The sequence below is a fragment of the Eptesicus fuscus genome, chromosome 17 (genome assembly GCF_027574615.1).
Source record: "Eptesicus fuscus isolate TK198812 chromosome 17, DD_ASM_mEF_20220401, whole genome shotgun sequence".
Classification (NCBI taxonomy): domain Eukaryota; kingdom Metazoa; phylum Chordata; class Mammalia; order Chiroptera; family Vespertilionidae; genus Eptesicus; species Eptesicus fuscus.
In genome coordinates, this window is record NC_072489.1 from 43,541,136 (window position 1) to 43,553,997 (window position 12,862).

The window sequence follows — 12,862 nt, forward strand, 5'->3', positions numbered from 1 at the left end:
CTCAACAGGAACGGGGGTCCTACAAGAGCCAGGGTCACTGGAGGTCTTTGTTAGAGTCCTCCCATCACACCCAGCCTCCAAGGTGGGATGGAAGCGTCCCTCCATCCTAGTCTCAGTCCCCCTGGCTTCTGTGTGACCTTGGGTCACCTCCCCTTCTGGTCCTCACTCTCCTCATCTGTAAAATGGGGCAAGGGGCTGGATGAAATCTAGAATTCTGCCAGGTCTCGCGTACTAACTGTGACAGAAGAAGAGAGAATTTTGATCTTTGGACTTTTGGGATCCCACTGCCCCTAGAAGGGCAGGACTACATAATCCTCCAGCAACGCCCTCCCGCAGGCCTTCAAAGGGGCCTTTCCGGAAGAGCAGTAGCCGGCACAGCCGCACAGCACGGCCAAGGCACCCAGGGTGAGGGGCCCAGCCATCCAGCTGGGCTGCGCTGTGGGGGAGCAGAGAGGAGCCTCCCGTTAGGCAGAGATCATCAGGGCCTATGAGGCCCACGCACGAGGACGGGTCCCCCCTGGAGTCTGCAGGGCAAGACGGCCTGCACCTAGTTGGTGGGGTAGAGGGGCAAAAACCAGGTCAACCTCTCAACTCAGGCTGGCCTTCCACGTTCATCTCCCAAATCCATCCTGTCCGCCCCAGTCCCAGCTCTGCGTTCCAAATAGCCCTCTAGGGCTCCTCCTGCCCTCCCCTCGCCCTCGCTGGGCAGGGGCAGTTGATCCAGCACCTGGACCCTCTGGGCTGACCCTGCCCAGGGAGAGGCAGGGGCCTCAGAAGCCTCCCATCTGGGAGCCCAAGTCAATCACCCCCACCCCCTAAGGTAACAGCCCCCCTCCCCCCAGGCTCCCCCAGCCCTCCCCAGGCTCCACTCTCTGTTCTGCATGCAAATTCCCCTTCACGGTCCCCACCCCACAGGCTCCCACCAAGGCCTGACGGAGGGGCTGGGAGGAGACCCTCCCCAACTCCCTCCGAGCGCGGGAGCTGGGTAAGAGGTGGGGAAATGAATATTAATTTATCATGATTAGGCAAATCCGGCAGGGAGAGCCGATTCCGGAGGAGGCTAAAAAGATGAATTTCAGCAATAAAATTAAATAAGGACGGACGGGCGGCCCCTCCTCCCTCCCGCTTTGCTGATCTCTCTCTTTCTTACAATTTATGAGGCCAATTATGAAGATGAGGTTGGAAGTTCCTGGAACTTCACTAAATGCAAACGGCGGTCCCTGCTGTTCCCATCAAATTAATTAACCGCACGCTATTGATGGCCGCTCAAGGCTGACGCAGGCGGCCCGCCCTGCGGCCGCCTCCACGGACACAGGCACCCAGAGTCCAGAGCCCGGCAGGGGCTCCACCACCTCCTGCGGTCCCTGCCTGGCACCTCTGGGGACCCCAGGGACCCTCCTGCCAGCCCCGCGGCCCTGCCTGAGACCCTGACAGCACAGGGGCATGCGCACAGAGCTCTAGACAGACATACGGACACACAGCCAGTTACCCACACACGCACACAGACACAAAATCACGAACACGCGGTGCACACAGGGCCTGGAAGTGCACATTAGGCACAGCGAGAGCCCCGCTGAGGAACCCAGCCCACTTGGGTGAGGGCGGTGAGGCTGAGGGGGTCTCGCTGTAAAAGGGACGTTTGGGGCCCCGAGCCTGCTCGGTCCGGGCTAGGCCTCCGTCCAGAGGAGCAAAGGGCCAGGCACTCAAGCAGCTAAGGACCCCTCACCGGGTACCTGCACGGTAGCCTCTCAGTACCCGCGGGGGATTCGTTCCAGAACCCCCATGGATAGCAACATCTGTGGGTGTTCAAGTCCCTTACAAAATGGTGTCATCTTTGCATATAACCTACACCCGTCCTCTGGTATACGGGTGCTTTTTGAATTGAACCATGAGCTCCTGGTTCATAGGTCGACGCTCAACCACTGAGCCATACCGGCCAGGCCTCTGGTATACTTTAAATCATCTCTAGATTACTTAAAATACCTAATGCAAGAAAATGCTTTGTGAATAGGTGTTATATTGCATTGTTTAGGGACCAATGACAAGAAAAAGTCTGTACATGTTCAGTAAGATGCGACCATCATAGGCCTAACTACATAGTACAGGTCAGCAACAATGTAACTTTAAAACATATTTTCCATCTGCAGTTGGTTAAATCTGCAGATGCAGCACCTGCAGATATGGAGGGTCAACTGGACGGTCCCCCAGTGGCATCCTCAGAGCCCTCCCCACAGTCCCTCTACCCCTGCTCCTCCTCCTCTTCTGGCCTTTCCAGCAGTGTTCTCTCTAGGTCTCTTCTGGCCTCACCGACGCCCATGGTGGGGCGGACCAGGGCTTGCAGAGGCCCCAGTTCAGATGATGAGGATGAGGCCTTGCCCGTCTCGGGCCAGCTCTGGGACTTCAGCTTGGGGTCCCCCTTTTCCAGAGCTCAGAAACAGGATTGCCGAGTGGCTTAGGGGTTCTGGAAAACTAGCTGGCTGGCGCCTTGACTGAAAGGCATGGTGAACAAAGAGCTAAAGATCTTGGGGCTGGGGCAGCTCCGGGGTGTCTGTAGAGTCTGAGTAGCATTAGGTACCCCGACAGCTATAGTATCTGGTGAGGTTGATCTCTGAGATGGCAGGGAGGCCTGGAAAGGTGTTTGCCTTCCGGGGCTGCATGCCCTTATGAAGGTTCTAGAGTACAATGTGTCCTTGCCTCCTCCGGCTTCTAGAGGCCACCCACATTCCTTAGCTGGTGGCACCTTTATCATCAAAGCCAGAAACATCGCATCTCTCTGACCCTTCTTCCCTTGTCTTGTCTCTCTCCGACTGTAGCCGGGAAATGTTCTCCCCTTTTAAGGATTCGTGATGAGATTGGGCCCACTGGATAATCCAGGATAATCTCACCTCAAAATAAAGCTTGAGGACATCTGCAAGGTCCCTTTCACCGGTAAGATAACATACTCACAGGTATCAGGGATTAGGGTGTAGACATCTTTGGGGAACCATTATTCTACCATACATGTGGTCTGACCAGGGGCACCTCTGGCTCAGGGACAGAGTGACAATGGCTGGGCTAGGGGCAGGAAGCTTGTGGTGCTGTCTCCCCCTCCTCAGGACCAGGTGGTGATTGGGCGGTGATTTGGGGGTTCCCAGTAGCTGGAGAGAATGCCCGTTTCTACCTGCGCTCTGAATTCAGTCTCCCTTTCCAATAGGATGGCGCACTGGGCTGAAAACCAGGGGCAGGCTCTCAGGTGGCTGGGGGATCCCTCAACCACTCTTGGCTTCCTTTGCACTCAGAGAACCACCCCTCCCCCAAACTGGGTAACCTCAAGACACAGCAATCTCCCCATCAGCTCTTTTCCTGGGCTCCTGTGTCAGCGTGTGCAGCCGAGACCACCCTCCGGATGGCTCTCTGGAGGATATGGGCACTCTGCCTTTGTACCCTGTGATTTCCTGTGCCCTTGCCAGGGGGAACCAGGAGTTTGGTCTGAAGGTGGTCTCTGGAACTCGGAGTCTCCTGATGGGAGGGGGGTGGCAGGAATGGGGGCCCCTGGTTTCAGACGTAGAAGTCAGCACTATTCCTCCCCTTGGTTCTGGGGAGGTCTGTGTATAGGTTAACTGGCCAAGCTACCCCAAGATCCACTGATTGCCTCTTCTCCTAGCCCTGGAGGCCCAGTTCCTCCGTGCCGGCTGAGACTAGGGGCACGGAAGTGGGAAGCAAAAGGAGAGAAGCAATGGCCTCGTTTGGACCCCACCATCCCAGGCTTTGGGCTTCTGCCAACGCTGACCTTTCTGGGGGTGGGGGCCCCGAGGGCGCAGTCCCGAGTAGAACTAGCAGGCCTGGAGCAAGGACAAAAGCAGCCCTAACTCCTGGGGGGCCCAGGGATTCCCCAGCTCCTCTTGTCCACTCCAGGCCCTGGGCAGCCTCACCTGCCTGGGAGCAGAAGCCCTGAGGGAGAGGCTCCCGCCTCACAAGGTCTCCAGGCCGGTGAGGGAGCTGTCTCTGGTTGGTACTGAGCTGTGACAGGGGCCTCAGACTCCCTGGCCTTCGGTTCCTTCCCTGCATGACCCGTGCAGACAAGGCCGCACGGCTTGGACGTCAGGGTTCTGAACGAAGGCTGCTGGGGTCCCCTGACTGAAACCAGGTCAACAAAGGGCAGCTCTGGGACCCTGTAAGTTACTGACAGAGACCGACCCCACCCTGCCTCGCAGCCAGTGCACTCAGGTTTGAGCCCAGCTCTGCACCCAGAGCTCCCCTTATGCTCTAAAAATCCCCCCTATACCTTCATTCCCCTCACCAAATTCTCCCATATCCCCCCACTCCCCCCACCGAATTCTCCATCCTGCAAGGTCCAGCCTCTGAAAATGATCTCAATGCCACTAGCTGGACTTGCTCCTATCTGCTCTATCGAACTCAGCCCCTCAGCTTGACTTTCCGTCCCCCACCAGCCTAGCCTTCTCCCGACTCCCAGCATACCGCAGTCCCTCTAAAGCGGGTTCCTGTTATTTCCAGAGCCTGCTTAAACCTCTCAAATAGGCTATTTCCCTGCCAGTCTGCCCCTCCCCTCCTCCAGGCAGCCTTCCTTGACTGCCTCATCCTTGACAATGGCACACAGGTCACCATTTAGTTGTTCCTAATGAGTCTTTGCCACTTTTTAAAAAAATATTTTTTTTTATTGATTTCAGAGAGGGAGGGAAAGGGAGAGAGAAACATCAATGATGAGAGAGAATCATTGATGAGATGCCTCCTGCACACCCCACACTGGGGTTCGAGCCCGCAACCCGGGCATGTGCCCTGACGATGAATCGAACCATGACTTCCAGGTTCATAGGTTGACGCTCAATCACTGAGCCATGCCAACGGGGCTAGTCTTTGTTCATGTTCCCAGAAAGCCTGTTCCAGGGCAGGGCCCACAGGAGGTGCTGATGGGAAGACAGGCACCCCTAAATGCCTGACTCCAGGAGTTCTCCCTTTCCACGTCCACCAGTGTCCTTCTGGGTTCAGGAGCTGACTCGGGCCTGGCCTATAGAAGAGCAGCTAACTTGCATTTCGGGGCTCCCACTCAGTCCCCTCTTCATGCCCACCTGGTGGAAGAAGGCAGGCAGGGGCTGCAGCAGCTCAGACCACAGGCAGGTTGAATGTCAAACGCACTTTACTGGGCCCCTGGGTCTTCCAATGCTGTCCTCACGGAGCCTGAGGCACCCTCTCCCAACACCTCCAGCTGCACAGGAAGTGGGGTGGGTAGAGGGAGTACGCGAAGTGGTTCATTCTCCTGCTCCAAAGGGTCTTGGGTAATGCTGGGCCAGAGCTGCTCGCCTCACCCCTGCAGCCCCATCCCACCCCCAGCAGCTAGACCCTCCTCAGGGTAGAGGAAGGGGATGCCCGGGCCTTCAGCACAAGAGCTGGCTTCAAACCAGCCACCGGTTCCTGCTTAACGTGGGGCAATGGGCCACGTGCAAGCTTCTACCAAGGGCAGCTGTGTGCAGAAGGGAGAGCAGCCTCCCTTGTCAGGGGAGGGCAGGGCAGAGCCTGGGAGCTAGGCTGGCCCTTTCCCTCAGGCCCAGGGAGCTGGTGATTGAAGTGGTGAGGTTCAGCCAGAGAGGAGTACCGGGAAGCCAGCTGGGGCAGCTGGTCCAATGGGTACCCCTTCCGCCTCGACCATGGTCACCAGTCCCGCTCAGCTGGTTCTCGGTAGGGCAGGCCTAGGAGCCTGAAGACATCCTTCTCAGTCGGGGTGGGAAGCACTCGGCCAGACCCCACCTTGAGACCTCGGCTGTCCCGCACCACAGCTGTGCTGAGGGCGTGCTCCGACAAGCTCATGCCCTTGGTCTTGGCCAGAGCCCGCATGGAGCGGTTGAAGTGGGCAGAGCCGGTGAAGTAGAGCAGGGCGCACGCAAACTCGCTGTAGGGCACAATGATGATGTCCAGTCGTCGGTGCCGTCGCCCTGGTCCTGGGAGCTGGCACACACCCAGGTACTTCTGCTGCTGACCGTTCTCCTCCTGGCTCACCAAGTCATCAGTCAGGAACCCTGGCCCGACATAGGAGGGCTGACGGGAGGGCTAGGAGCCAGGCCTGGGCCATCCCATCCTCCCAGCTCTCTCCGGATCATCCTGGGTCCTCTAGTCCCAGGTGACCCATTTACTTGCTGGGTGACCTTGCCCTCTCTGGGCCTGTCTCCTTACCTGTAAAATGTGCATAGAAATTCCTCCCACCCCCTAGTGTCACAGGAGGACCAGATGAGACACGCAACCTGCAGGTGGTACTGAGCACCTGTGTGGTGTGGGGCTGTTTCATCTCTTCCCTGAAATGGCTCTGGCCACAAGGTGGGATTCTCATGAAGCAACCTTGCCCTGCTTCCTGCCTAGAGATTGTGGCTTTGAGGCTCTCCCTCCTGGGGGCCGCCTAGCCCTGCCCTGGCCCCTGCCAACCTGCTCACCCAGAGATGGAGCTTTTACCTCGCTGCCGAAGGCTGTCAAGGAGGCGACTGAAGATGCCCTGGTGAGACCGGCCATCCGGGTGAGTGAGCAGCACGTCCACATCACCACAGGTAGCTTTCCCCCGTCGGTAGGAACCGCAGGCCACGCACAACAGCCCAGGGTTGAAGGCCTGAGCCGATTCCCGGACCTGGGAAAGAGCATGAGGGCTGAGGGGCTGCGGACCTTAAGCTCTTCAAGGAGTTCCTCTCCTGTGTCAGCACAAGGGCCTTCCCTGACCCAGGAACCCACCTCCCAGCTTATGCCCCAAGCCAATCCCTGGTAGGTGAACAAGGCCGTAGGGAATGGGCCCCAGGGAGCAGAGGCCAGAGATCCACCCTGGGGAGCAGCACTTCTCTAGCTTCACTAGGACGCTCAACCCGGGAGGCAGGCTGAGAAAGAGACGTAGAAGATGCCGATGCTGATTCTGAGGGAGAGTACTGATCTTCCCTTTAGGGCTCCTTCAGAGCAGAGAGACACGCCTTCTGGTGGCCCCTCCCCAACCCATGTGCCAGGTCTGTGAAACCCACTTAGGACCAAGGGCCGGGACCTGAAAGCCCTCAGCCAGGTCTCAGCAGCCTGGGGTAGCTATGGATTGAGTACGATAGGCAGAGTGTGAGTTGGGGCTTGAGGCCTGAACAGGTGGCTGGCAGGGTGGCCTGGACCCAAGCCTGGGGAAAATGGAACCCAGAAATATAACTAGATCTGTGATGAGAGGAGGAGAGGAGAGGAGGCCAGAAATAGAGCTACACCTGTGATGCAGGGGAGGGGAGGGGAAGGGAGGGGAGGGGAAGGAGGTAAAGGGAGAGAGGAAGACAAATCTGAGCCAATGCTCACATCCTTCCTTGGAGGAATGAGACGGGGTGAGGAGTGAGCTGTGACAGAGGAGACTGTCAGCTGAAGGGTCATCCCTCATTGAGAGGGATAAGCCCATTAGCCTCTACCCAGAGACACTAAGGCCTTTCATATGCAGATAGCCTCCCGCCTCCACCCCAGGATACTGAGATTTCTGGGGCCCTGAATACCCTCAACCATGACACCTCAATTCTCCTGACAAGGGGCTCTGCTAATCCCCTCACTCCCTTCTTGAGCCTCCCAAGAAGACGGGAGGTGGCCTAGGGTGAGTAATCCCATCAAAAACTCCCAGGCTGGAGCCCTTCAATGGGGGAGCGGGCAAGGTGGGCAGGAGGGCCCGGAGGCTCACTGGGGCATTCTCCTTGCCTGGACACCGTGGCTGAGTGACGGTGTCATCACTGACACCAGGCCTGGTGATGGGTGAACAAAGGGGCCTGTTCATCCCCCTGCGCCAGCCTCAGATTCCTGTGGCCTGGAGAAGAGTTGGCAGTGATTTCAACTAAGCTGTCCATAGAGTTTCCGTGGAGTTTACGCTATCAGCGTCCTAGACCAAACCTTGTCCACAGCAACCAGCTCCTAATCCCAACGCCAGTTATACGAACTTGACCCATCATCCACCTCTAAACCAAACCCTAATCTTGGCCAAACCTTATTTCTAGGGCAACCACGAATCTTAACTAAAAGCATCCAATACTAAGAAACTTACTCCTAATTCAGGCCTAACCTTAACTCACTTCTTCATCTAGCTTTCTTCTAACCCCAAACTTAATCCTACTTGCACTGGGCTTCTTCACCAACTCTAACCCAAACAGGTGGGCTGCGGAAAGTCCGTACGTCTGGAAAGAGATATAAAACGCTGTACATTTGTACAACTTCTCGAGAGAACGTTTTCACCAGGTTCTCAAAGAAGTTTGTGAATCACAAATGTTAAGAACCTCTGCCTTGACCCAGGCTAACCTAGTACAGCTCAAATCCCAATGTCCTTAAGTAGTTCCCTACCAGAGCTTTAGTCTTGACTCGCTCTTTCCTCCCTGATCCTAACCTCTGGTGACCCACAGCTTCCTCTGCCTGTTAGGCTCCCCAGCTGAGGGATCAGGAGTTCTTGGCTTTGAGCCAGGCCCTGACCTTCCAGCAGGGCCTGGCTCTCCTCACTGCTCTGAGACACCTGCTTACTGTCTGCTCAATCTCGGCAGCCTCCTCCCTGGGCATGCGTTCCAGAAAGTCATCGTAATGCTTCAGGCCAATGGCCTGCTGGGTAGTCAGGGAGGCCTGGTTGCGGATGTCTTCTAAGCTCCGGAAACCCTGGAGAAAAGAAGCCAGTTGGGGCACCATGAGGATCCAGGACCAATGAAGAGGCAGTGAATGAGCATACACACAAGGCGTCCATCACCCCCAGACTCCAAGGAAGACCCGAGGCAGGACCTCCCCGGGGAGCAGTTGGGTCTGTAATCAGTGGACTTGGGAAAGGCAGGAGGCACGGAAGACAAGCCCCAGTCGAGCCCTGCCACAAGCCTAAAACATGATTCTGTTGGTCTAGGGGTGAATCTGGACAGGCCAGATTCGGGAACTACTGCTCTGGATACTCAGCCCTGAGGCCTGGCCTCTTCAGAAAGGCCCTTGCTGGTCTGAGACAGAGAAACATACCTCTCGTCTCTGCCACAGATTAATGCCTCAAGTATACCAAGCCACAGGGCAGTTCTGGGAGCTAGGAGAGGGATCTACATGAGCCCTGGTCCCTTTGAAAAATGGGTCTCCCTATAGTTTGGGTTCATTCCCATCAGAGCACAGGGTAAGAGAACTGTAGGTCAGGAGCTCTGAGACACAGCAAAACTGAGAGGGGCCTGGGGCAAGGTATGACCTGTTGGTACCACATCTGGGCAGTCTTGGTTCCAGCTCCCCAAATATTAGAGAAGAGTTCCAAGACAGGCACGCTATCGCTGATGTGGTCCAGCTTCCGCAGGTGTCCACTTTCTAGGATCTCTATGATCTTCTCGGCCATCCGTTTCCCAATCCCAGGGATACTGCAGGCTTCCTAGAGGAAGGGGTTGGCAGAGGCAGGAAAAAAGAGTGAGAAGATGGGATGGGTAGGGCCAGAGGGTGGGGAAGCTGACACCTTTAGCAGATGTCCAGTAAAAGCCAGTCAGCCAGTTGGCAATTAATGGCTATGTAAAGCTTGGGCACAACTGAAGATGAGAGGTTTGGATGGAATGGGATGGTTAAGTTGTCTTTTGCTTCCCAGAGGGGTGGAGATCAGCACAGGAAGTAGAAAAAAGGCAATAATGGTGACACTAGTCATCATCATCACAATAGAGAGCCAACATTTACTGAGGCCTAACTGTGCACCACAGAGATCATCTCATTTAGTCCTCACAGAACACTGGATTTGTTACTATTCTTAGTCTCTTTTTACTAGGGAAGAAACTGACACTCAGTGGGTTTAAGTAACTTGCCTAAAGTCACACAATTAGTGAATGATGGAAAACAGAATTCAAACATGGCTCTGTTGGCCTCCAGAGTCTAAACGTTTTAAAAACTTTATTATGGAAAAAATTCCAAAGTAGAGAGAACAGTGTAACAAACCCCCAAGTAACCAATACCCAGCTTCTACAATTATCAAGATTTTGCCAAACTGCTTTCATCAGTCTCCCCATTTTTTTTCTTTTGTGCGATTCCCAGACATCATAAAATCTTAACCACTCCACCTGATCCCCACTTGTGGCCAGTGCCTCCACCAACCTCTAGCCAGCGAAGAGAAGACCATATCCCCCGCCCAAGCCCCCAAGTACCTGGTAGGAGGTGACAGGCTTGTGGAAGCTCTTGAGGGCATTGATGGCCTTGGCATAGCCCAGGGCCCTCCACTTGTCTCCCTGGACGCTGTAGGCTTTGGCCAGCACGTCCAGCTTTTCTGTGATGTGGGTGTTGTGGTTGGTCGCCTTTTGACTCGAAGGCTGTGCACAGACCCACTTATTCAGACCCTCGGGGGCTGGGCTAGGCTCACCATCCCCCTCAGGGGGGATGGGGTAGCGGCCACTGATCAGGGCTTCCAAATCAGCTGCGCTAACTTGGGTCTCTTCCCCGTCACTGGTTTCATCATCAGAGCCGGGCTTGAGGTAAGGAAGAAGAGGAGACAATAAATTCATGCCCCCGGGAATGCTCCTCAAAGGTGGGGGTTGAGTCTCCCAGTGAGACCCAAGAATTAGGCTGGGTCTTCTGCATCTGACTTGGTTTCCTTAAGTGTGGGGATGTGTTCCACTTGACTTCTTGGTCCAGCCCTAGGGTGCCCAGCGGCATGTGGTAGATAGGATCTGGGCAAATATAGGAGGGATGAGTGTTGGGAAGAGCTAAATGGCTTCACAATAAGAGAGCCCTCCTCTCTCAGGGGCCCCGGACTTTCTGAACAACCACTAGGCTCTCCCTGTTTCTATGATCCAGTTTCCAGGGAAAGTGAGCTGTTGGGGCTGAAAGGCTCCTTACCTGGGCATGGGCGTTTGGAGCTTCTTCTATCCTCTGGGGAGGAGATACGGGTCTAGTGGGAGTAGGGGGAGGAGAGAGGGCTGTCCTGAGCAGAGCCTCACAAGCTCCGGTAGAAGAGTCTTGGTCTGCCTTACTGAGCTGTGGTTGGTCCAGGTACCTGCCGGGATGGTGATGGGATGTTAAGACACCAAAGGTCTCACCCTAGCTCTGCTCTCAATCCTTCCCTACTCAGAAACATTGGTTTTCTAATGTATACAATTAAGACAATGAGAGTTATTTTTAATAACCCAAAGAAAGAGCTCAAGATGCTGCCAGAAAACATTTGAGGAAAGACTGGGATCAGCCCACCTGTTGGGGATGAAGATGCTGAATCCTGCCGTGTCCACCAGCCTTCTCTCCTGCAGGCACAAGCTCAGCCAGGCTGACTTTACCAGCTGAGCACCTGGGGGCAGCCGGGGCAGTCTAAGGAGGCGAAGGGCTCGCTCACAGTCCATGCCATCATCCACCACAATGTGAGTGACCCCTGGGGCCTGGGCAGAGTATATCTGGCCACCATGTTGGACAATCTGCTTCTCAAAGAGTTCTGCCCGGGCTCGCCCAATGCCAGTGGGCACAACATGGGCCCGCAGGGAACTCAGCCACTCTGTGGAGGAGATAGCCATATGCCTAATTGTCATAACTTTCAGACCTGATCCGAATGATCCCATTATAGTCTTCTACCCCCAAACAATCATTTTTCTTCCATTCAGGCAACCTGTCTTCTGAGGGTTCCACCACAAGCACACAGTCCATTTCCTCATGTGTCACCACTTGATGTAAGAGGCAAACTAGAACAGTGTCTGGCACATTGTAGGCATTCTATAAGCCACTTTGTTCATTTATTCTTTCAACAAGTATTCATAGATACCTACTGTATACCAGGCACAAGGCATATATACCTTATAGGCCTCACACTCTAATAGATCCTTCCTTCCCACCTGATGTAAGTTTTTGCCATCTATTTGTCAATTTGGCTACAAAATATCTTTTAACTCTAGGGGCCTGAGATGGATTTCTGCTCGCCCCCCCCCCCCCCGCCCCCTCCCCTCCATCCTCCCGCCCCCTGCCACACACACACACACACACACACACACACACACACACACACTGCAGGGAACCTCCTGGAGAGCAAAGGATTCTGCTGGTCATTTTCTTAGGGACTAGAGAGTATTTTCTGATTAATGGAGGTCTCAGGGTGGAGTAGAAGATAACAGCAGGTGGTCTGTCAAAGACCTGGGACCAAGCCTACTGCAAGGCGGGTATAAACCAACCTGCAGGCCCTGGGCAGGCGGAGTCAGCTCTATCTGCTTCTGGCCATGAACAATGTGGGTTCTGAGATTGGGTTCGCTCACCTCTTGCTTCTTCTTCGTCTTCCCTCTTGGGAATCTTTGCAGGTGCTTTTGATGATGGATTGGCAAGGATTTTCTTCCGCTTGGGAAATGCTTTCAAGATGCCCCTGGGGTCCATTGAGGTACGGCTGGATCCTGGCCTTTCTGTTTCAGGGTTGATCAGGGCAGCTGTCATGTAGAAACCGAGAACTGGGGTTCCCCAACTCCTTTGACTATGGAGGTGAAATCTCTACTGACCAGGCCTTGGGGGCAGTAGCCCAGTTCTCCAGGGTCTCCCCAAACCCATTTGAACGTCAGTGGCTTAGCCTAGCTCTACACTCACCAGCCTTTCAAAGTCAGAGTATTGGAGGAAATGGGGGGAGAGGGGAGAATGAAACTATTGGGGGAACTTTGGGGGGGGGCACTAAACAGTATCATTCCTCAGAGGGATTGCTCTAAAGATTCAGTGTCTGCCCTGCTGCATCTCAAAGGGGTTTCCCTAAAGGGGATGCCAAGTTAGGAAATGGAGCTATATCTTTAGGAAGGACTTGAGCTCCCAAGAGGAGTGGAGATTGGGTGGAACTCTGCACAAACGCCACATAATCTTTCTCTCCCCCTATCACTGACCCGCAGAGGAAAACCTGGGGGTGCGAGTGTGAGGGTGGGAAGTTAGGAAGGCAGGGGGAACACCCTGCACCTGCCCAGGTCGC

The 12,862-nt window shown here is 55.0% G+C and overlaps 1 protein-coding gene across 1 annotated transcript; it reads right to left on the reverse strand.

The window, feature by feature from the left end:
* Positions 1-4,667: 4,667 nt before the first annotated feature.
* On the reverse strand, positions 4,668-12,348 carry POLL (DNA polymerase lambda). Its single transcript, XM_008144204.3, has 8 exons — positions 12,177-12,348; positions 11,134-11,428; positions 10,786-10,942; positions 10,098-10,415; positions 9,170-9,343; positions 8,485-8,613; positions 6,439-6,607; positions 4,668-6,011 (listed from the first exon to the last, which is right to left on the reverse strand). The coding sequence occupies exons 1-8, from the start codon at positions 12,346-12,348 to the stop codon at positions 5,647-5,649; spliced, it is 1,779 nt and encodes a 592-aa protein (XP_008142426.3). The 3' UTR covers positions 4,668-5,646.
* Between the last annotated feature and the right edge of the window lie 514 nt (positions 12,349-12,862).